This window comes from Varanus komodoensis, unplaced genomic scaffold (genome assembly GCF_004798865.1).
Source record: "Varanus komodoensis strain SLA01 unplaced genomic scaffold, ASM479886v1 scaffold39, whole genome shotgun sequence".
NCBI classification, from domain to species: Eukaryota; Metazoa; Chordata; class Lepidosauria; order Squamata; family Varanidae; genus Varanus; species Varanus komodoensis.
The window spans coordinates 5,753,558-5,777,861 of NW_025335922.1; the positions used below are offsets into that span (position 1 = coordinate 5,753,558).

The 24,304-nt window shown below is 43.4% G+C and overlaps 1 protein-coding gene across 2 annotated transcripts in view; it reads right to left on the reverse strand.

Annotated features, from left to right (window-relative positions):
- Positions 1 to 24,304, reverse strand: part of CHST11 (carbohydrate sulfotransferase 11) — a 221,706-nt gene that overhangs the window by 103,600 nt on the left and 93,802 nt on the right. For both annotated transcript variants that reach the window (XM_044441257.1, XM_044441255.1), the window contains exon 2: positions 15,333 to 15,418. In XM_044441257.1, coding sequence (XP_044297192.1) covers positions 15,333 to 15,418 — 86 coding nt within the window. The remainder of the gene's footprint in view (positions 1 to 15,332; positions 15,419 to 24,304) is intronic.

Consider the following 24,304-nt stretch of genomic DNA (forward strand, 5'->3'; position numbering starts at 1 on the left):
TTACCCATTCTGAGAGCTCTGGACTAATGAACAGGATATAAAACCTAAATAAATAAAATCTAACACTGTATCCACTATATCACACTGGCTCTCTTTAAACATAGAGCAAGAATGCCAACATCTAGCACTTTCAAGTTTCATTGATTATAATGAAGCAATAAAGCTTGACTTTTTCCATTGTTTTATGCAATAATGGGTTAACAGTACAAGTCAGCTTTGCCGAGGCTTACCAGCTGGCAACCCCCATGTCACTTTTGCATAAGGACCAATGGAAAACCCTCTGAACAACTATCTATTATCCTTGAATCTTAGGAAACAGGAGAAGTGCCGGACAACTAGAGAAGCACTGAGTGTTGTCCCTGTCTTTAAGAAAGAGAAAAAAAGACAACTGGGGAATTATAGACAACTCAGTTTAACATCAACCCCAGGGAAAATACTGGAACAAATAATTTTAAAAATCAGTCTGCAAGCACCTTGAAGAAAATGCAGCGATGAACAGAAGCCAACAAGGATTTCTTAAGAATAAGTCATTCCAAGCTAACTTAATCTAATTTTTTGACTGGATAACCTTCCAAATTGACAGCAGAAATGCTGTGGACATAATTTATCTAGACTTTATCAAAGCATTCAACAAAGTGCCCCATGACATCCTGATGAGCAAACTAGCAAAAAGTGGGCTTGACAGAACCACTGCTGGGTGGATCCACAACTGGCTACAGAATCAGTCACAAAGAGTGCTCATCAGCAGCACCTTCTCCAACTGGAGAGAGGTAATGAGTGGGGTGCCACAGCGGGCCAGTGCTCTTCAATTTCTTTGTTAATGATATAGATGAATATTATGTTAATGATATAGATTAATGTTAGATTAGATTAATGTTTAATTAGATTAATGTTTAGATTAGATTAGATTAATTAGATTAATGTTAATGATATAGATGGGTCCTGGCTACCTGAACGAGCGCTTACGTCCGTATATGCCCGACCGCCCTTTGAGATCTGCGGGAGAGTCCCTTCTCCGGGAACCCTCCATGAAAGAAATTAGGAGAGTAAGTACTCGGAGGAGGGCTTTCTCTGCAGTGGCGCCCAACTTATGGAATTCACTCCCCAAAGAGGTCCGCCTGGCACCGTTGTTACTGGTTTTTCGGCGCCAGGTAAAGACCTTTTTATTTAAACATCATTTTAATTGTTAAAACATATGATCTGGCCAGGGCAACTTCTTCTTCCTTCTCTTTCTCCTCCTATATTTTTATTTTATACTGATAATTTTAATTTTATTTTTGTAAATCAATGTATTCTTTGTATTTTTATATTTAATGGTAATTTATTATGTACTATTGTATTTCAATGTATTTTATCATGTTGTAAGCCGCCCCGAGGTTTCGGCAAGGGGCGGCATAGAAATGCTATAATAATAATAATAATAATAATAATAATAATAATAATAATAATAATAATAATGATGATGAAGAAGAAAAAGTCCAGGGAATGATAATTAAATTTGCAGACCACACAATACTGGGCAGCATAGTAAACACCCTGGAAGGCAAAAAGAAGATCCAGGGTGACCTAGACAAGCTAGAACACTGGGCTGAAAAGAAAGAATGAAATTCAACAGGGACAAATGCCAAGTTCTCCACTTAAGGCGGGGTGGAGGAACTGATGCATTGATACAAGATGGGGAATACTTGGCTCAACAGCACTGAAAAAGAAAAGACCGTAGAGTTGTTGTAAACAAGTTAAATATGAGCCAGCAATGTAATGAATCTGTAAAAAGGCCAAATGCTAGTATAGAAGTATCACTTCCAGAACACTAGAGGTACTAGCAGTTCTCCTTTACTTTGCACTAGTCAGACCTTGCCTAGAATACTGTGTTCAGTTCTGGGCACACAAGTTTAAGAAAGATGCAGAAAAACTAAAGGGTTCAGAGGACGGTGACAAAGATAATCCAGGGTCTGAAAATCAAGCCCTAAAATAAGAGACTAAGAGAACTGGGTGTGTTCAGCCAGAGAAGAGGAGCGGAGAGGAGAGCACTCTACAAGCACCTCACAAGGGCTGTCACAAAGAGGAAGGAAAAGATCTCTTCTCACTCATCCCTGAGAACATGGAACAACAAATTTAAACGACAGCACACCAGAATCTGGCTAGACACCAGAAAAACTTCCTGTCAGAGCAATGTGACAGTGGAACCAGTTGCCAAGAGAGGTCATGTGCTCTCCCATACTACAGACTTTCAATGCGAAGCTGGACAATCATCTACGTGGGATGGTGTGACTTTGCACCCTGCACCAGCAGGGGGTTGGACCCGAAGGTCTTCTTGGACCCTTTTGACACTACTATTCTATGCATCTATGAAATGAGAAAGCACTGTCAGGAGGGAGAACAGCAAGAAGTTCTAAATTGCCCGTGGACGCTGCACGAATGGGCAGCTCAGCTGGTCACCATCTTCCCCACTATATTGCATTTCTAATTATTGTAGCATTGTATCTATGCACATAAATTGACACATGCAAATGGTATACAAACCTGTATTCATTCAGCTGTTCTGCACCTGAGTTTCACCCACTCCTATTTCCCCATTATTGTTTGAATGGAAAGTGAACAGTGCCAGCACAGGATGCAAATTATTCTTCTGGGAGCCGAGGTCCAAGCACAAATGTAGCAGGAGTAATTTTGGCCCTTCCTATCCTTCTTGATCCTATCATTCAAAAACCTTTACACCTAAATGTGTACATAAACAAAGTATCCAGGCAGTTAGTTCTGCTGGAAGTGTCTGCTTTCCACAACCAGAAGACTGCAATTTTGAGACCTGCTTGTGGACATGGGTCCTATTTTACAGAGGACAGTCCTCTGCTTGACAGGCTGTTCAGTCCTAGTCTGATTTAAAGGTGGAGAACCAACAGATTGGAGAGCAAGCAGAGGTCTTGAAGTTGCTCCCCAGCAATGAGAAACTAGATGACTGCAGACTGAGCAAGCCCGTAATAATGTTGCTTCCCCCCTGGGGCGAGATGCGCTGCATTTCAAAATGCGCACTGGTGCATGTAAACTGCCATATGCACATGTTGCACAGATCGGTGTCCTCTTTTGTCCTCTCTCTCTCTCTGATCATGCATGCCTTCTTTTTCAGCAATGTTTAAGCGGCCACCTACATACCATTTCCTTTCCTTGTATTTCAGAATCTGCACTGTATTAGGTTGGGTGAGATCAGAGGTTTGTACCATATTACCATATCCCCACCGTACCCTATTATCATACCCCATTATCTTCTTTAAAATTGGGGTTTCTTGCTTGTTGCACTTCCTAAGTGTATTTATATATCATTCTGGCCTCCCAGATGTTATTGATTTGCTGCTTTTTAAAAGGTTGCTTGGGGAGCATCCACTTAGGTGCTACACATTTATTTATTTAAAATGTTTCTATGCCATCCATTACTTTAAAAAAAAGTCTCTGGACAGCTTACAAGGGAGGAAACCAAGAACAAATGATTTTGTTGCTATATTCAACTGTTTTAGAAAAGCTTTATGCAGAGCACAGGGTCATTAGGTTTGAAATGATGAAGCATCTAATTGTTTCTGAAAGGTTTGGACTTACTGAAGCCCAACTGGTGAGAGTATTTAAGAATAGGCTGGACATGCACATGGTAGGCATGCATGAGTGGAGCTGGCTGGAGCCAGGGGTCAGACTAGATGGCCCAGGAGACCCCTTTTGACTCACTGTTTCTCTATTCCTATTTGCTGTTCTGAAAGATGTGGGAATGTTTCCATGCCCAACTGTGCATGGGCGCACATGCACATCCTCAGCTTGTAAAAACAGTGCAAATACATTTTGTTTTTATGGGGCTTTAGGAAGCAACAACTCACCTTAAAACAAAGCTCTGCAACAGGGCATAGGAGAAAGTGTCCGTAATTGCTGCCAGGATTACCAGGCAGTAAGTGCCCGGGTCACACGCAGATCTGGGAGCACAGAAATGTACCACCGTGTCCTGTGCTGCTGCTGCGCCTCTTCCAGGACCCACCATGGGCACAGCAGGAACCAGAACCTTGGAAGCAAGCAGCAATGCCCTTTCCCAGGCTGAGACAGAGGAACAGAACTTCTTCTGGCAGCATCAGTGACCTGCGGCATTTTAGAAACAAGTGTGCCCTTCCGCTTGCTTCTGGCTGTTTCAGGATCCATTAATTCCTGATTCATGAGCAGCAGGCAACTCAGGACGCTACCTAGTGTAAGGTGCTTTATACAACATCCGAACATTCATCCATCTAGCTCAGCACTGTCTGCAGCAAGTGAACAACCATGCATTTTATTGCTCAATAAAAATACATACAGAAAATCCCTTAGAGAGACATCAATTTATTCCTCTCCTGTTGGATTCCCATGGATGCAAAAGGCAGGAATAGTGGGCTGCTTCTGGAAGCCCGTATTTGGTTGTGCCTATTATCTCTGGGTCACATAACTTTCCATGTGATGAATTCTTACACACGGGCAATCCATATCATCAACTGTGCTCATTAAGGTGATGGTCTGCCTGTGTTTTCAGACTGAAGTTTCGCCAGCCTACACTGGAGTCCAAGAGCTCCAGATCTGAACATATATACACAGGGCAATTTCACTTTTGTGGCTTTTTGGACGAAAACAGGCTGTGTATCTTTTTAAAGTTAGATTATAATAAATGTGCATTGTTGTTCAACAATTCAGTAACTACTGGTAAAAGTATAAATATGACCACACATTATGGCTGTGATTAAACAACAGCTATTCATTATTGAAGAATAATTCAATAGCCAAAGGAAAGATTAGTGATGGTAAGAGAACGGCATCACATTCCACATATTATCACTGTATTCTACTTCCAGTTTTAATTTCAGTTAGCATTCATGATTAGTGTCTTCAGTGTTAACAAAATGTATCATTCTTGCATGCTAGTGGCCTTATAACTCTGCTTAAAGCTCAATATAACTTGGTTAATTCAGTCTACAGCCGTTTCAGAAACAGGATCCATTTTTAATCCCAACTTCAAATACTGGAACTCACTTTGATTCTTTTAAAGATATATTTGCTAGCCCTACCGCAATGCTTCTCATGACATTTTGTTAGAACAGGAGAAGAGAAACCTCTCTAACATAATTCTGAGCCCCTTTACCAAACTATAATTTTAGGGATTTATACATTTTGAGGAGTGAGCAGGAAGCTATGGAAGTTAAAATGGTATAGAAATATACACTTGTGGTATAGATATAGGGCATATTCATTTGTCATATTTAGCAAGAAATCCTGACTTATTAAATCAAAATAAACACAAGCTGTATGCTGGTATACATGGCCTGTTTTGTTCCTGGTTCACACAAGAGGGTTAACAGTCCAGGCAGGGGAGGACTTCAGGTTACATCTGAACCTGAGATTGTGGTTTATTGCACCTAAATGATCCAAGATTATAGCCAAACAAGAAATTATGGTTTAAATCTAGTTTAAGATCCTGGGTGATTTGGTCCTAATAAACCATTATCACAAATCCAGCCATAATATGGAGTTCTCCCTTTCCTCACTGGTTTACCTGACTGCACAGAAAAAGGAAAGCAAACTGGCTATATACATCTGGCTGTATACATCATTCTTTATAAGCCATGATTCGAGAGCTGAGCAGGACTGTCACAAATAGGTCATTTTGGAGGGCTTTCCTACATAGGGTCAGCATGAGCAGGAGATGGCACATACTTGACTGCACTTAACAACAGCAAAAGCCATGATTTACAAACTCAGCCATAACCTCACCCTCTTTTCTTTTTGTTTTTGTACTGTTGTTACATTTATTCATTTATTAAAGAAGCAGCAAATGTTAGGATGGATCTTGTCAGTGGAACCACAAGTATGGCTGTTGCTACGTCTGGATCGCAACATACAAGATGATGACCCACATCCTAATTTTCTGCTCCGAAAAGTAATACAATCCCAATGTTAAGAACTTGAGTGGCAATCCCAACAGAACTTGGCTAAAGATGAGAGCAACTTACAATCTTTGTCTTCAGTTTGCATTAAAGAAGGCCCAGACTGCAGCTGGTATTTTCACACTTGCCACAAAAAAGTAAAATCTCAGTTTCTTTCTACTCTTTATCAATATAAAAGGTGTCTTCTGTGCTCTGATGATCTCTAAGCACAGAAAAGCAATGACAAATTTGTAAATAAGGCTAGAAGGGTGATATTATACAAAAGGTACGGGAGCTACTGCTAAACTACTGCTATGACAGAATTGTTTCTTACAAGTTTACATGGCTGAGCGTTCATGAGTAAATTAAACATGTTTTATCACATAATGGTTTCTATGATGTAGTACACAAATAACAACAACCAAGAGCATAGGTTCAGTGGGTTAAGCATGGGCTGTTGTTCAATTGTTATTGAACTGTGAAAACACAGACCCTGCACTGTGCTTTAACTCTGGGTTGTTAACCACTAACAATCCAAAGTTTATAACCCAGTAACAAACCATGGATTCTCTTTCCAGGCTGTTTGTGGCTAACAACTCATAGTTAAATTGCAGAGCTGGATTTGCACAGAATGACAGCCCATGATTCAACAGCAGCCCATACTCAACCCATACTCAGGCTTGTCAAAACATGCAAACCAGGCCTATGTATCAGTCATTTGCCTGTAATTCTTTGCTTCCTTTTCCCTCAGCACAAACAGTAAAGCAGGAACAGCGCTGAATAAATGCATGACTCTCGGGAAAGCCAACAAATCCTTTTCCCAAGCCTTCCCTGCTATGAAGGCACAGGGGATGTCTAATTTACTTCTACGGCTTGTAGAGACAAGAGAAGACCTAAATATCAGGCTGCACAGGACCCAAGTAAGTTTAGCAGCTCAGTGCTGGGCCTCCTTTCCAAAGACTGCTAGCATCTTGCATATAATATGCATCCATATTGCCTGCATGTTACATAAAACAATTCTGGTCATCTGGAGGGCACCAGGCTGGGGAAGGCCACTTTGCTACCCCATGTGAGGAACCAAGTCCCACCAAACCTGTTGGATTTTACTTCTGAGTGGCATGTGTAGGAGTGCACTGCCAGCCCCTCGTCTGCTGATGGCTCAATACCCTTAGCTGAATGTGTAAGCCGTTTCCATTGAAGCATGCTGTTCTGAAGCTGACAGCACTCCCATCTGTGTTGCTTTGCTCACACATGCTAATTGCAACTTAACAAGTGGAGCTCTGCAATAGTGTGTTGCATATGCATGTCTGGGGCAGGGAATTCTCCCCCTTCCCGGGTGGGAGCTGCCTAGAGCAAGAAGGCAGGGAGGTGTCAGCTCTCTAATTGTGTGTGTCTTCCTCCATCCTTCTTTTAACATACCTTCTCCACCAGGTTCTCAGGAATTCCCCCCCCCCCTCCCCATTAACAGTCACTCAGCATTCTGGAGGCAAGAAGCATGCTCAATTCTCAAAGGACCATTGGGCAGTTTAACATTCAGGTCTCCCCCTGCCCCCCCCCCCGAGATTTTCACACTTATGCAAACTTTGAGATTGCTCTATCTCTGCTAATATTGCTCCACCTCTGTACTGCTGTTGTCATTTTGGCTTCCGCAGGGACAGCACTCTAACTAGATCAAACTTAGAATATATGATGCTACATCTGTGAATAAGAACATGCATGTGTAAACCCTCCCAAAAACTTTCAATTCTCCACTCAAAAAGAAAAAAAAATTGCCAGGGCAAGCCCAAGACATTCTGCAGCTTGAGGCAAAGGACAAGAAGCTGTCTTCCTTAAGCCCGTTCCACATCCATAAAGTAACCAAGCTGGCACTTGAATTCTGCTCAATGGAATAGCATCTTGCACTACACTGGGAGGCGATGGCAGTGGACTGTTTTGCGGTGAACAGAGAAGGCTGTCTTCCAACAGACAGATCAGTTTGGGGAGCTGCCACCTACAGAGGTATTGCTTCTAAGCATTAGTCATCTAAAGTGGTTGTCCAATTCTGCTTAATGGTAGAACCAGCGCTGGATTTTATAGTGGAAGTGTTATCCACTATAGTGGAAGCGTTTTATAGTGTTATCTCTGAGCGCTGCAATGATGATTCATATTATCACAGGAATAGTGGATGCAGAACTTAATGTCTCATTCAGCCCTCAATTTGACCATCTCAGTCATGGGAGGGTGGAGAACATGGATTGAATGCAGTTGTGGTGGAGTAAGCACATCTTGCTTCTCAGTTTTCCAAGTGCTTTCTTACCTGTGGCAACAGGTGGTTCGCTTTTGTTGAAAATCAATAAATTTCTGCACAACAACCCTGAAGCAACAAAGCATCAAACAGGGTATGATCTACAAGGCTTGGGTTTATTTTTCAGTTCTGTCTTCAGCAAAGAAAACCTTATAGCAATTTGACTGCTTAAATATAGGCATTCTGTGAAAAGAAAATTCAGATTGTACGAATGCTGCACCTCATAATGGAACCAAAACTCCAGGCAAGGGCTGCTAGCACTGTCAAGAATTGTTCTTCTACCACAAGTTAAAGCTGAATCCCCACTGATTCGCCACATTTCAGTTGGTTTGGTGCTTTTCTGGCGCATGCATCTTACCATGTTCCATTCGTGCAATTGGCACCACACTGCTGATCTGAGCCTTTTCTCAGTCTTTCCAGCCACACTAACATACTCACCTGCTTGCCTTTTTCCCCTAGTCAACTTCAAACCTAGCCCTTGATTTTTCTGGGCAGTTTTACAACTAGGCTAGGAAATTACCAAGTTTCATTACATCCTCAACACCTTCTTCAGACATTTGAAGGGACTCTTTTGATTCATTGCTTCCAAATGCTGTTTCTTCAATGGGAGCAGGGAACATTTTTCAAGTGAGCAAGAGGTGTGTCAGTTTTACACATAATCAATCATAAAAATAAAAATAATAAACACAGGCAGCTCTTGCACATTGCTGTGCACATGAATTCCAGCACAGTGGGTGATGGTCAGGGCTGCTGGAGTTGTGGTCAAACATCCGTAGCCCACAGCATTTCTACCCCTGTTCTAAATACAGATAGTATGTGGCAAAGAAAGGCAAAACATATGATTTGTGTTTGTGTATTTATTTGTTTGCTTGCACCCTGTGTTTCTAACCATGAAAAATGGTGCTCCAAAAAGTGGATATAAAAACTCACCAATCATTTGACTGGTTGATCCAAACAAGACCCCAAAGAATCCCAGTGTTCATACCTGAAGCGGACCTTTGTTTGCAATGGAAGCAGCCTCTATATCCGATTAGGATTTTTCCTGCATAGGAAAGCAAGATCGAGACCCTTCCTGGAAAAAAGGGTAGTAATTTTCTCTTCCATTACCATGCCAAACTTTGTCACTAATTGCTTATGATTTGGTTCTGTTTCCAGCCAGAGTGAAAGGATAAGTGACACCCACAGATGTGCTCAAGCCTCAAATATGTTGCTGGGAAATTTTGAACCTTGGTTGACTTAAGCTCTGTGGGCTGCTTGGTAATTAACTTATTTTTAGACCAGAGCGTCCTTAGGAGGCCACACAAATTACAAGATGCTGCACTGTGTTGCTTTTCTAAGAATACACTTTGCAAATACAGGTCTGGCCATTCAAAAAATAAAATAAAATAAAATGGATTTCTGAGGTCTGAAAATACACACGACCAGGAACAAGGAGAAGCTTGGTCTCTTTCATCCTGTTAATCCTAAAGTCTCTCAAGCTCTACCACAGATTCACTTACCCTTCTTTCCTGCCTGCCACAGTTGGGGCAGAGATAGGCCATGCGTATCTCCGCTGCTACTATACTATCCTTTTTTTTAAAGCCACAGATAAGTTTTTAAAAAACCTACTTACAGCCAAATTGTGTTCAGGTTCTATTTTTAAAAGTTCCAAATATAGTATGTCAAAAAGCAGACAGGGGTTTATGGCACAAGGTTTATTTAACCCATGGGCTATAAGGTCTAGGTTGTTGCGATGAATGAACCTACCTGCCTCAGCAAACCACAGTTTGTTAAACATGAACAACCCAGAAAGGGAATCCTTTTTCATCTTGAGTTGTGAACTCTGAGTTATTTGCTCTGTGTTGTTATTATGAGCAAATCCAGAACCATGGGGTGATCATGAGTTGTTTCACCAGGCTACAGAACTACTGAGCAAGAAAAAACCAGCAGCTTTACATGCCAGGAATACAAAGGCATTTGGAACACAGGGAAAAGCAAGTGGAAGAGGAGAAAAACAAATGACCCAGGACTGAGAAAACAAACCATGGTTTGTTCAGTAATTATCCAGACAAATCCTGTGTATGGTCACAAACGGTGGCATGGATTAAATAATCTGTTGGTGAATGTTATGCGTGAAGCAGATCACTAAGGAAGTAAGAATAAGCTGACAACTAAAAAGGCAGAAATTGCCACAGGGCAAGACGGAGTGTGACAAGAGATTTCTCCAGGCCTGGTCTGTATAGGTGACCTACCATTCCAGTCCCTAACCACACACACACACACACACACAACCTTGTTGGATGAATTCTGGATCCCACACAACATATGGCTTGGTGCCTGAGGCGTCCCAATTCTGACCTGAACATTCAAAATGGCCACTGGCACATGCCACAACCAACCCTGGCTTAAATGAGGCATCCCGGGCTGCAGTGTTCATGTGAACCACTGAGCCAAGGCCTCCCTATGCTTGAGTGGATGCATCTATCTAGGTGCAAACATCTCCCCTCGCGCCTGCTTCAATCAAGCCCCACATGCCATTAAAGGACAACACATTAGCAGAAATCACCTTCTTGCATTTTTCTGCCTCTCTGAGTATCTGGACTAAGCTAGGTATTGCCAATATTGCCAATTAAACAGCAACAACAGAGAGATTCATGTGGCTGGCCTATGATCAGCTCACTTCACCCTTCTCCCTCTCATTTGTCTACCCATTGAAAGGAATGGTGAAAATCAACAGTACAAACATCTACCAGAATTTGCTCTGCTATGCCCTCTACGCCTCCACAAAAGCCGTCTGAAAAGGCAGCTGAAATGTTAGGCTGAGTCTCCCTCCCCCCCACTCCCCCCCAGCATCTCTCCCCACCTCTCACTTTTTCTCTAATGCATTATGAACAGAAGATGCCAGTGTACCAATGGAAATTCTTTATGTGCGAAAAAACGTCATCTGCTTAGTTCAGCGGTGGCTGTGAGAAATTTTGCCCTTATTCAAACATTGACTCTACTTGGCTCCCTCCAAGAGGAAGATGCAGAAGGAATTCTAATGCTGAATGCTTGGTCAAGACATACCTAGAAAGGAAAGGAAAAGAAACTATATAGCAGTAAAATGAGCTCCTAGCTGAAACACAGGAAAACGTTGCATTCATCAAGCCTTCAAAGATGTGGGAATTAAGGCCTCTTTACTGCTTTTCTATGTCCTTATCTTAATTTGTGACCTCTGGCAATGGATACAGAAAAAGAGTGAGCACATATTGAATTTTGCCCAGCAAACCCCAGAGGCAATAAGGTTAGAGCTCTTTTTCCTTACCAGTCATTCCCTAAAAGCATTTCAAGGTTTTATTGGCTCCCCCTTAGGCAAGCTCACTTTCATCCTGTTGAAAGTTTTATGTACACCTTCCAGTTAGCTACAAAGAGCTGGACCCACTTGCGTCACAAATGTCATTCTCCGTGGGAACCTTGTGCTAATTTCTTCAGTGTCAAGTTAAACTCCGACGCATTCAGGGAGCAATCCTATGCATGTTCAGGCAGGAAAGTCGGACAGCTCCTGCTTGCTGCAGCCGTAGGACTTTTCCATTGAAACAAGCATTGGATGGTACCCTTAGGCTGCCATATTACTGCAAGACGGGAAGCCCCTGGCCTTGGCAGCCTGCATGCATCCTGCACCCTGAACAAAGTGCGCCATGCCTTGCACACTTAGTTTTATCTAGATGGCCATGCTCAGCCATTTAGATTAATCCCCAGGGAGAGAGGGGATCCTCTCAGGAAAGCTGCCGACAGAAATCAGAGTAAGTCCGCTGCCATAGTCCACCCCCAGCTTCTTCCCTCTGGGACCTCAGGGGAGGCAGCCGACATTATTCTTTCCATGTCTGCTGCAAGGAGAGCTCAGTCTTCAGAGCTGTGGCTCCAAGAGTGCAGGGTGAAAGCGGGAGACCATAGAATCGTGCCCTTAGTGAGTTAACATTAATAGCAAGGATAGAAGTATTAGTCCCACATGTGGAACAGGAAGAGATTGGACATTTCCACTTCTTCTTCTTCCTCCTCCTCATCATCATCATTATCTTTGCATACCATCTGGGTGGTTCACAACATTTAAGTCCCCCATCCAGATTTCAACCAGGCCCGACCCTGCTTAGCTTCCAAGATTAGGCCGGATCAGGGACTTCAGGCTATATGAAAGTTATACATCATGGCTAACTCACATCTCTCCACTGACACCCGTCTTCCCAAACCATTTTATATCAGTGGGAAGGAACCCATTTTCCAAGCCTTTCAGTGATTCTTTCTTTAATCAAGGAGGTTTTGAATCATTTAGTGCCTTGTTAAATCTAATGAGTGAGATTTATTATGAGTCACTTCCCTTAATAGCTGACCAAGTTTCACAAAATCTTATTCATTAAGGTATAAATATATAATAGGCAGCTGTTAAACCTTAATAAATATGTTTAATAGCTGGCCTTGCATTTTACTCCTCAATGGCAGGGTTTCCCCTCCATTGCTAACAGGAAATGCTACTTCAAGTCAGGCTCACCAGTTGAGGGCTCAGTGTGGGCAAACGGAGGCTCATTTGTGCTTGGAAAAAGCACCCAAAAAGGATGCAGAGGACAACACTGTGGGCACAGGATGCGTGTTGCTCGCCCCTGGATTGCCTGTACCGTTATCACACCTACAATGTCAAGTAACACTATGTGCCACAAACACAAGCAGAAGGCTGGAAGTGGCAAATCTGTCGTGGGTGAGGATAGCCTCAGTCACTGGACCGGAGGTGCAGTCACCATTCTGAAGGAAGGCACTGATACAGTCAAGGGGAGGCCTCCAACACGCAGGTAACTCATTGGGTGGGTTAACATGACCCAAAAGCAATGGTGTTTTTTGATGCAATTTGGTTTGTCCTGTCACCTGAGCTCCATCATGGTATTACAGTGGTATCCGAAAGCTTGGCTTTAAGAAAACATGAGCAGGAACAACTAAGCTCTCTTAATAGCCAGTGTGGTGTAGTGGTTAAGAGCATGGGACAGGGACACAGATGACCTGGGTTCTAGTCCCCGCTCGGCCATGGAGCCAACTGGGTGACTTTGGCCAGTCACAGACTCTCAGCCCAACCTACCTCACAGGGTTGTGGGGATAAGATGGAGGAGAATGATGTAAACTGCCTTGAGCCCTTTGTAGGAAAAAGGCAGGATATAAATTGGAAAATAAATAAATAAATACTGTGTTTGCTTGCTGCATTGTCTGTACTAGAAAACACAACTCCAAGTGGTACCAAGGTCAGAACCATAGAGCCACTCGGCAAGAGTGGCCTGCTGACATTCTTGCCAGTGGCAAAGATTTCTGCAATGCCTGGGACTTGGGGCCAGCTGTGAAAATGATCCGGAGACTTCAACTGATACAAAACAGGGCAGCAAGATTGCTAAGGGGACTGGCTTAGGTGAACATATTACACCAGTCCTTTTCCAGCTGCGCTGGCTGCCAGTAGGAGTTGGGGCCTGATGCAACGTGCCAGCATTAACATTCAAAGCCCCAAGCAGCTTGGGGACGGGTTCTCTGAAGGAACGCCTTACCCCCATGCACCTACTCTGGGAAGACTCTGGGAAGTAAGGATGGTGGCTACCCGGAGAAGGACCTTTTCAGTAGTGGCACCCTGGCTATGGAATGAGCTCCCCAAAGAGGTGCACCCGGTGCCTACTCCGCATTCTTTTCAGCACCGGGTGAAAACCTTTTTACCTTCCCCCTATATTAACAGCTAGATCTATTCCAGTTAGCTTGGGAAAGCTTCCCTCTGGTGAACAAGGGGGGTGGTGCAGGAGAAATCCACTAACGTGGCAGCCCCCCACTGGGTACTGTCACCCTGCTGCTCCTTGCCCCACCGCTCATGTGGGAGAAGCCTCCCTCAGGCACTCACGGAGGGGGCCACAGCTCCCTTCCCAGCTGATTCCTCCCCCCTTTTGCCTGAGTGTGGACTGGGGACCCTCCCTCCTGCTCAAGAGTCCCCTTGCAAGGAAGAATATGCTGGCAGGGGAAAGCAAGCACTACCACAATGTGCCTAATTGCCTTCCAGGGACATCCACACAGAAGACCACGCAAGGTGGAAAGCACACAGGGTTGCTTGGCATGGCGTCTGAACTCAGTCACTGTGTCTACAGATCTATAGATGTGTACGAAAGAGAGATGAGAGCATGGCATAACTCACAACAGTCTACTGCTGCTGGGGAAATCCATCGCCACCCAGCCAGTATGAGGACTGCAGCTTAGTTCAGGTGGAACAGGGAAGTCTGTGGGTGGCAGGAGGTGATACTGTCATTCCCACCGATAAAAAAAGTCCCAGTGCTTCAACCCTGTGAGCCCCAGCTCGGTTACACCACTGCACACAACAGCTGTGATCGGCTAATGCAGCATCAACAATTTCAGAATGCCACCATCCAAACAAGGTGAAACTAACCAGTATAGTTATTGCTTTTATATATTTCTCCTGATGAAGACCCTTCAACCCAGGTTACACCCTTTAACGAACATCTACGTTGATCCAGAGAGATAATGCCCAAGAGAAGAGCAGCATGGTGTCAAAACTCTCACAGTATTTTCTGGCACACAGAGTTCAGTGGTTAAATCAACTCACACGATCAGTTAGTTGAAGCAGAAAGACAAATGTAGCTACATATACTAAAGGAAAAAACCAATTTCCACAGCATGTCATCCATGTCTTTTCTGTAGGGCTTGAGGAGGAGCATATTCTTCACATGCATGGCTGATAAACTGGCAGAACCATCCCTGCTGCCTGAATCCACATGTGAACAAAGATGGACGCATTTTAGCTAGGGAATTGTTATGAGTGTGTGAGGCTCCATACACCTCCAACGTCTTAGTTTTCTAGTTTTCGGCAGTTTCTACCAAACAATGCCCTGAAAGGAAAACAGCATTAAAAGCCGAAGGTGTTCTCAGCATGTATCTATGCGTTATCTCTTCTTCATTTCCCTATCCACAGAAGGTAGGAACACACTGGGGCTCTCTGATAAGCAAAATAATCTGGCAAGGAGAGTACCTGTCTTTTCTGCTGCCGCCGTGCATTGTGCTAGGAAGTAGGAAATTCTTCAGGAGCATAATGGCACTGCACATGTGGGATTGTGCCTAGAGAACCGCTGCGGTAGCACCAAGCTACTCACCTGGGTCGGATTGTAGAGCTCCTGCAGTGGACTTTGTGACCCCTTCCGGCAACAGATGTCCATCCCAAATGGATTCCTACGTATTACTGATAGGAAAGAAACTGAAATTAATGAAGTGCTCCGATCATTCAATTATTGCTCAAGCATAATTAAAGCAATAAAATAAGCATATCCAAATGGCATTGCTTTGCTTAAATATTTATTTCAGCTCATAAAAGAATTAATCACAAGAGAGGATCTCATGCTATTTGGGCTTCAGCCTACCCAAATACAGCATTTGGTTTTTGAAATGGCTTAATTAATACATTGCCCTTATCACACATTTTGTACATCAAAACAATTTTATAACTTTTAATATGTATCTCCCCTCTCCCCATTTTTATTCCTTGGATAACCAGTCTTACATTTAAAATGGAAACCTGAGATTTGAGACTGTCTCTACAAATGCCACCCTGGGAATCTTTTTGGGTAAAGGGGAGGACTCATTCGGTTACATTTCCACCGAAGACTCAGACCCAACTTTGCAGTTTGGGCATACTCCTGGATTCAGCCCAGAATCTGGATTCCAGATTTCAGCTGCGGCCAGGAGGCTCAAGCTCTGACTTCTTGACACTGATGAGCAGGTCTCAATAAAGCTTTTTCTACAATAATTTTAGCAAAGGCACTGAGCCTTTAGAGTCCAAATATAAATCAGTAAAGAACAGAGGACAACATAGTTCCCTAACGAGAATCAGTCTCCAGGTTTTCCAACAACAGAGCTGAATAAACTCAGGTTCAGAATACAGAATAAGTTCAAGCAAGTTTATAGTTCCTATGAAGAAACAAGACAAGGAAGCCTTTGGGGTTAGAAAGATGCTGCTTTCAGCAATCTTGACTGTTGCTCTTGTTACAAGGGAGCAGCCACTAAAGACTTTTGGTCTTGGCTTGACCAAAGCCAAGTCTTGCCTCTTCCCTGCCCTCCTTGGTTGACAGTGCACCAATGGAGACACCCCTAAAACAGCCTCTCCCGCACAGGTGTCCTGCTGTGCTGCACCCATGGAAGTCATCCCTGACTGAGAAGCAGTCAGGTCTCCCAGCCAAGGTCAGGTCTCCCAGCTCTGAAGGGGAGGCCATGTAAGCATCCTGCACTTCACATGTCCTGGCTTACTGGCCAGTGGGAGGCCTGGTAGAACTGGATCGTTGCTTCCCATGGGTGGCCTGACTCTACAGCTTCCTCTCTGACTCAGAAACTGAAACATCTCAGGCTGTTGCTTCTCTCAGACCACACAACTAAGGCTAGTGTGTCGACCGAACCCTTTCCTTGAAAAGCTGGATCTGGCCATAGTGAAACATGCATTGGTTCCATGCCTTGAGTTTTTTTTTGACAGGTTCTTTGAGGAGCTGCTTTTGAAAAACATTTATTTATTTATTTATTTCCTCATTTATATCCTGCCTTTTTCCTACAAAGGGCTCAAGGCAGCTTACATCATTCTCCTCCTCCAACTTATCCCCACAACAACAACCCTGTGATGTAGGTTGGGCTGAGAGTCTGTGACTGGCCCAAAGTCACCCAGTTGGCTCCATGGCTGAGCGGGGACTAGAACCCAGATCGTCTGAGTCCCAGTCCCATGCTCTTAACCACTACACCACACTGGCTCTCTTATCTGAAACTTCAGCAGGTGCAGAACGCTACATGTGGAAAATTCAAGTGACAGCAACTCATGTTAATCCCCATGTTACAGCAGCTTCACTGGCTCTCAGTCCAGTGCCAGATAGGATTCCAAGGAGTGGTTTTGGCCTATAAGGCCCTATATGATAAAAAGCATATTCTCCCACAAAAGGCTGCCACCAACAAGCATATTGTACATCCTGACTGTAAAGCCCACCAACATCTGGACATTTCCACATTTGGTGAAAACTCAAAAAGGGGCCTTCTCAAAGGCCAAAGTTCTGGAACTCCTTGTGGTCCAGTCTTTGAAGACCTTTGTCTAGCAAACAAAGACACTGGCTGATAAACTTGTCAACATCCTACATTTGCTCTAAATTTATTTATGTTTCACATGCTTTCTTTTTATGATTTTTAACTTTGTATGGTCTTCTATTTTAGTCTATTTGTTTCAGTCTTGTTAGCTGCCTTGAGCACCATTTGGAGGAGAGGCAGGATACAAATTAAGGACTACAAATGATGCATTGTGGTACATTTTCATTCCTAGTCAGATTGCTTTTCTATAGCCCTTGAGGAACAAATTATGTATGCACTTAATTTATATGCCATCTTTCAGCTTAAAAGCCTCTCAGGGAGGTTTATGAGATCATAAAAGCAGTACCCAAAAGAAGAACATATCAGAAAAATCATATGGCAGAGAAGTAAGGTACAAACCTCCTCCCTGTGGTTTGAACTATTTTTCTATTTGCATCTGCTTTTGTTTTGCTCTATTGTATTTAACTGTATTCAATTTGCATTTCAAATCACCCTGAGATACATATTGTGAAAGGTGGCTTGTCAGTGCCCTAAACAAATAAATAAAAGCTTAACACAATGAAACCACCAGGAAGAATAAAAGCAATAAAGCAACAGGATCAGAATCGGCTGGATGGCATGCTAGCAGGTCTGGCCAAATAAAAGGTCTTCCCTGGACAACACGCAGACACCTGCTGAGGTGGCAGGCACCTGGGTGGTAAGCAATGCTTCCTGGGAAAGCAATGCCACCTCTGGTGCGTCACGCTGGTGTGCCTGTTCTGAGTAACCACAGCAAGGGCCAACTCTACCATCTGCCAGGTCAGCTACAAAGATAACGGCCAGCTCCACGTTACAATAAAACTTAGAACTTAAAGATTGTGCGAAACAAAACACAGCAGGAGTAATTAAAGAAGGTGACATGAGAATCTGCTCGGGTAATTTAACCGAAGGGGCAGATTACATTATGTACATACAACAAAACCTACAGGATGGCCTTCCTCGATCTGTTTTGGATGTCAGTTTGCATCAGCCTCAGCCAGTAAGACCCATGGTCAGGAATGCGGAGAGATGTAACTCCTGCGCGCCTTAGAGGGAACATTGACTCAGAACAATGCCAGTTCTGCTCCTGATGTGGTAACCGAGGAACTGCTGCCACCCTCTGCAACACGGCCAGGGATTCTGCAACATGCCCTTCTAATTATGCCATGCTGGCACAGGATGGCCAGGCTATGACAAAGGTGTATCAGATGCCATGGACAGCTGGGATAAAAGAGCACGGGGAGGGGCAGCCCTGCAAATGAAGCAGTCACTTCAGGAAGATGCTCTGTGCTGTCATGAAAAGGCCAAAAACTGTTCTCACTGCCAGAGAGAGAGAGGGGGACTTAGGACATTTTGTCACTCAGGTGCCTAGGATCTCTTGACTGGCTTTGGGTACTATGCCCCCTAAGGAAGCAACAGGCAGTATCATGTCTTGCCCCAGTGATGAGTGTAACACGATGCAGGATTTCTGATTTATTTTCCGATTTATATCCTGCCTTTTTCCTACAAAGGGCTCAAGGCAGCTTACATCTCCTCCTCCATCTTATCCCCACAACAACAACCCTGTGAGGTAGGTTGGGCTGAGAGTCTGTGACTGGCCCAAAGTCACCCAGTTGGCTCCATGGCTGACCAGGAACTCGAACCCGGATCATCTGAGTCCCAGTCCCATGCTCTTAACCACTACACCACACTGGCTCTCAGTGTGGGGATGTCCATGAGGAACAGGATGAGGAAGTCCATCAGATATTCAGGTCTTGAGCTCTTATGGGTCTTAAAGGCTAGGAACGGTGGAAGGAAATGGAACAGCAAACTTGAAGCACTTGGAACAGTGCTAAGAAATGGAAGGACACACCATTCAAACAAACTGGGTCATACTTAATGCTTATCACATTAAAATCTGAATGAAAACACTAAAACAGCTTTGCCGAAGTGAGGTAGGGCATCCCTCTTTTGTCCTGAAACATAAACAAATGCCTTCCCTCTAATCTAAACTGAAACATTAAAAAGGTGATTATCTACTGCAGCTTTTCGCTAAGCAGAGAAAGACACCACAGCTTTTGGGTATATCTCAAATGGCTCCAGTAAACAAACACACTTAATGTTTTGATTTCTCCTTCACAATTTAAACTATTGGATATTACTGTGGGCTGTAATTTTAATTAACTTCTGAGGATTTTTAGTCAAACAGTTCAATGGAGCAATTACTTAAAATGTTGAATGTTAAATACATGTCAGATAATAACAATTAATCTTCAGCAGGCACAAATACACATTCCTTGAATGAAAATGCTCTTCTCTAGAGACCCACATTAAATCATCAATCTATATCAGCTTTCAACAACCAAGTAAGTGTTAATGTGAAGATGAGGGTAGGGCTTTGGATGTATGAGCAAAAAATCAATACTCTAGCCATCAGAAATGTCAAACACCCTCACAAAGTGCAAATATCTATGGCAGCTTTCCTCAATCTTATGTCACCCACATGTGTTGGACTGAAGCTCCTGTCACTGATGTTCTTTGACCACAATGACTGGGACTGATGTGAGATACAGTCAAAAACATCTGGAGAGCACCAGGTTGGGGAGGGCTGATCTATGTCTATTTTAATGCCTAAGCATTACTAAGATCAGAAACATACAGTACAATCAAGAATGATTTTATGTTGCAGAAACTTTATTTCTAATAAACAACTTCCTTAAATAAATGACAACTTCCTGAAGTTACGCCTTGCTGCATCAAGCACTCCACCTGTTCGCAAAGTCACCATAGCTAAAGGAGAATCAAGTGTGCATGTGACAGTGATCTTTAAAAAATCCATCAGAGAAAATCTTGGGCAGGCAGAGTTCAACAGGTCAGGCCAGATGGAGAGTGTTTGGGGCAGCATTATTTGCCAGGGTGGGGAACAGATCAGCCTCATTTGGTTTTAAACTGGAAATCTTCCAGTACATTTCTAATGGAGTAGAGGAGGACTATGTAATCCACCTTGGGCTCCTTGCAGGAGAGAAGAAGGAAGAATATAAATGCATTGTAACAACAACAACAACAACAACAACAACAACAACAACAACAACAACCATAGCCAGATGAGGCCATATGTACCCACTGACCCTATCCAATATATTACAAGAAGAGAGAAAGAGAATAACCAAGATTTGAAATTAACAGGCATCTCTGGATCCTCTCCACAGATATTATTTTAATGGCTAAGTGCTTTCAGCTCTGTTTTATAGCATGTTGGTTACGATATTTGTATGAACTGATCACGAGCAACTAAAGTCATATAAATTAAGCAAATGCATAAAATATCCAGGCTATCAAAGAGTTTGATTCATTTCCGTACCCCCACCCCATCCCCATCCCCAAAAATTCAGAACATGGGAAACTACATTACAATAACAAAGCCCAATACAGCTGAAGGCACTCCATTTTGATTAGCCTCTTTTATATAACACTAAGGTTTTGTTCCACCAGAGTGGCTCTGAGCGGGAATATTCATTCTGTTGCACGTTCCTCTGCTGTTTATTACTGGCTGGCCCTGATAAAGGGTCACAGGCGTGCCTACCTCTGGCTCCCCATTCATTGCAAAAAGAGCCCACAACAATGCAGGGGAACTTTTCACAGGAAGCAAATACAGTTACTACAGTGCTGTTGCACACCAAAATAGGCTGGATGCTTAGATACCAGAGACTGCTCTCCCTAGCAACAGCAAGATTTTTATGTGGGATCCTGACTAGTGTCTAAATGTTATACAGCAATGCATTGTTTAAAATGAGCTTATTTTTCTGAGAAAGGCTTTTCAGTAGCTCTGCAGCAATACACCACCACTTTCTACAATGTGTCCGGCCTCTTTTCTCTGTTACAAGATCGGTTTATGACCGAAGTGGAGTTATAAAGAGTGTGTTCGCACAGCATGCTAAATCACTCCGCAAGTAAACCAAGGTTGGGTTGGTTGTTCCCTGCACGTTGGTTGTTCATCTGCAGCTGGCAGATGACTGGGTTTCCCATGGGTTGTTCTCCCACTCCTGCCCCTCAGTCTCTCAGCCAGGTCTGGCACATATTTTTGTGCCCTCCAAAATGACATCTGGTGCTTAGGTCAAAAGAGGGCCAGAGAAGCCCAGAGCTCTGAAGGACAACGGAAGGACACTGTTGCTTTCTTCATTGTGAAATGTCAAGAGGGAAAGCTGCATTTGAAGCAATGAATTTGTCAAGCCTTTGGCAGATGAGACAATAGGGGAGCACCATGAAACCATCTCTGTGTAAAGGACAGCATTGCCGTTCCTGTCAACAGACGCTGAGAAACAATGGCTTGACCTTTTGAATGCCAGGCTCTTAGATTTGTCATGAAATGATACAGCACATGTTCACAGTTTGCAGAATTTTGGTTAGACACCAGTATCCACTAACTAACGGCTTTTTAACTCTCCTTGGTAACGTTTTATTTGCATGTTTATAACACCCTACTTACTCTCTGTGTGTCATACATGTAAACAAATGTTGGAACGTTACTTAAATTATCTTTTTCCTCTCTTACTTCTTCTACATAAATGGTAATGCTTGTTTTTTCCTTATGGTGATGCACTCACAATGGCAAGATATCCTAGTTCCTTATTGTTCAGAGCCAATGCGCATAACTCATTTGCTGATTCCATCTGTGCTGAAGATGCCTATTGGCATCCTATTAGGGAGAGCAAGAATCCTGCAGTCCAGCGTGAAGGACATGCCGGAAAAGTGTGTGAAACAGAATGGTTGAAGAAACAGGAGAAGAAAATCAAGTCTGGAATCCATTCCAGTCAATGGCACTCTCATCAGTAATGTCTCTGAAAGTATTCCCAGAGTCTTGGATGAAAAGTCTCACAATGAAGTCTCACAATGATGAAAAGACTCACAAAGGCAGTGAATCATTTAAGAAAATTGGAAATGGTTTGAGAAGCTGTGCTTTCCATTATGGGCATGTGCCATCTCTTTATCGCTATCTTGCCTCTGATCCAACAGGATTTGCAGGTTTTTGAGTCAACACAAAAACCTACAACACCTATTTACCAGAGATAAAAATGAGGCATTGTTATTTCGTTCCTATACTGTCCACTGGCATAGCTTTATTGGCAGCTTATAAAAGTACATAACATCAAGATAAGAAAACACAATAAAATGGCATAAAACCATAACACCATTTAAAAAGTTGAAAACATACAGTGAAGAAAAACTCTTTAAAAAGAAAAAGAAAAACTGGAATGGGTAATCTGCTCAGCACAAGGGCCATTTTAACTCTGCACTGAAAAGATGACAAAGTTGGCACCAGATGGACTTCAGAGTGGAGGTGATATAGATGGGGGCTACCACAAAGAAAACCCTCCCTCTTTTTGTCAGCCTCTGAGCCTTCCTTGGAGTCCTTGAAGGTGTTAAGCATGGTGGCCAGACAGACTGTGGTTGGGAGAGATGTACCCAGCACGTACTGTGGTCCCAAACTGTATACACAATAAGCAACAATCTCTCTTTCAAATCACATTTGACTCTGAACGAATTATTATCTCTCCCTATTATAGCAACAGGTAATGGATAACACCCTGTTTGCGTGGTGCTGGCCATTTCCCTCCCTCCACCCCACAGTCTGCCTTGTAATGACTAAACTTCTGGAGCAAAAGTGAGGATGGTGATTTCAAGTTGAGGCCACCATCACCACATCCATGGGGCTCTGCATCCATCCTGGGTTTTAGCTCGAACTTTTAAGGAGCTATCCAGAATAACTTCAGCAGCACAGAGAGCTCCCTTCAAGTTCAGGCTGAAACCCAGAGCGGATCCATCACCCCAGTGACACTGGAGCTGCCCGTTCCTTTTTGTCTTGAAGGAGCTCCAGGACAGGCATCAGCCAGGGGCCCGCTGGCCTCTCAGCAATCCTCCCAAGATCTGAGGATGCCACCTGGATGCAAGACTGAGCTCAGCCAAAAATGTCTGCAGACTAGTTACAAATCTGTCCCCAGATCAAAGCTTGTTCTGAGAAGCTGCAGACACAATGCTTAGTCACCGCAGTCTTCTGTAACCAAACCTAATGCAACTGATGTAAATGCAGATCCTTCCTGGTCTGTCCTGCCTCCATCACCCTCCCCTTCCACAGCTACAGATCAGAGCTCTTTGGAGCAGGGATGTGCCCTCGTGTACCTCATACAACGGCTATAGGAGCAGAAGGCACTTTGTAAGTAACCAGCACCTTCACTCATTCAGAATAATTTTACCCCATGCCAGGAGGGGTTCACATTACATTGGTAATAAAACAGGACCATCTCTGCCCTCATGCTTGCAAGACAACACCCAAAAGCAAAAAGGGATGACAAGAGATGAGGAAACCAAACGAACAAGCACATAACATCTTTTATACTGATTTGCTGAGTGGCGGGACAGTTCAGGATGTGAAGGAAAGAAATGGGAGTTGGTCCAGTGGCAGAGTTGATGGAGCAGGCCCTGCTGCTCAACAATCCCTCTGCTGGAAACAGTACACATTATTTCCCTGCCTTTCTCATAATCTGAACAACCAAATGCGTATCTATGCAACTTTCTGAACACCGATGGCGTAAGCAAGATCCCTGCATCACTCCCCTCTTCAAGATATGCCATGACCACTTAAATGCCATTTCCACACACATCCACCCAAGCTTAGCAAAATAATATGGGATAATCTGGATTGTTTCTGAATTCCCAAAACATAACCCAGTCCACTGGGTTCTCCTTGTTGCCTGAAACACAGACTAGATCAGGGCTACGCATGCAGGATATATGTGCACTAGCAGAATTTGCAGAAAGCAAATCAGGTAAAAATCTGAGAAGCTCTCTGTCTAACACCAAGAGAATTTCACATGTTCACACAGGAACACTGAGCCTTCCTGAAGTGTTGAAATCCCAAGAGAATGCCAAGTGTTGCTCTTATGTGCAAATCTGCAAGAAACGCAACTTTGAACTAGAATAAAGCACCCTCCATCTTGAACTGGGAACTTTATCAGCC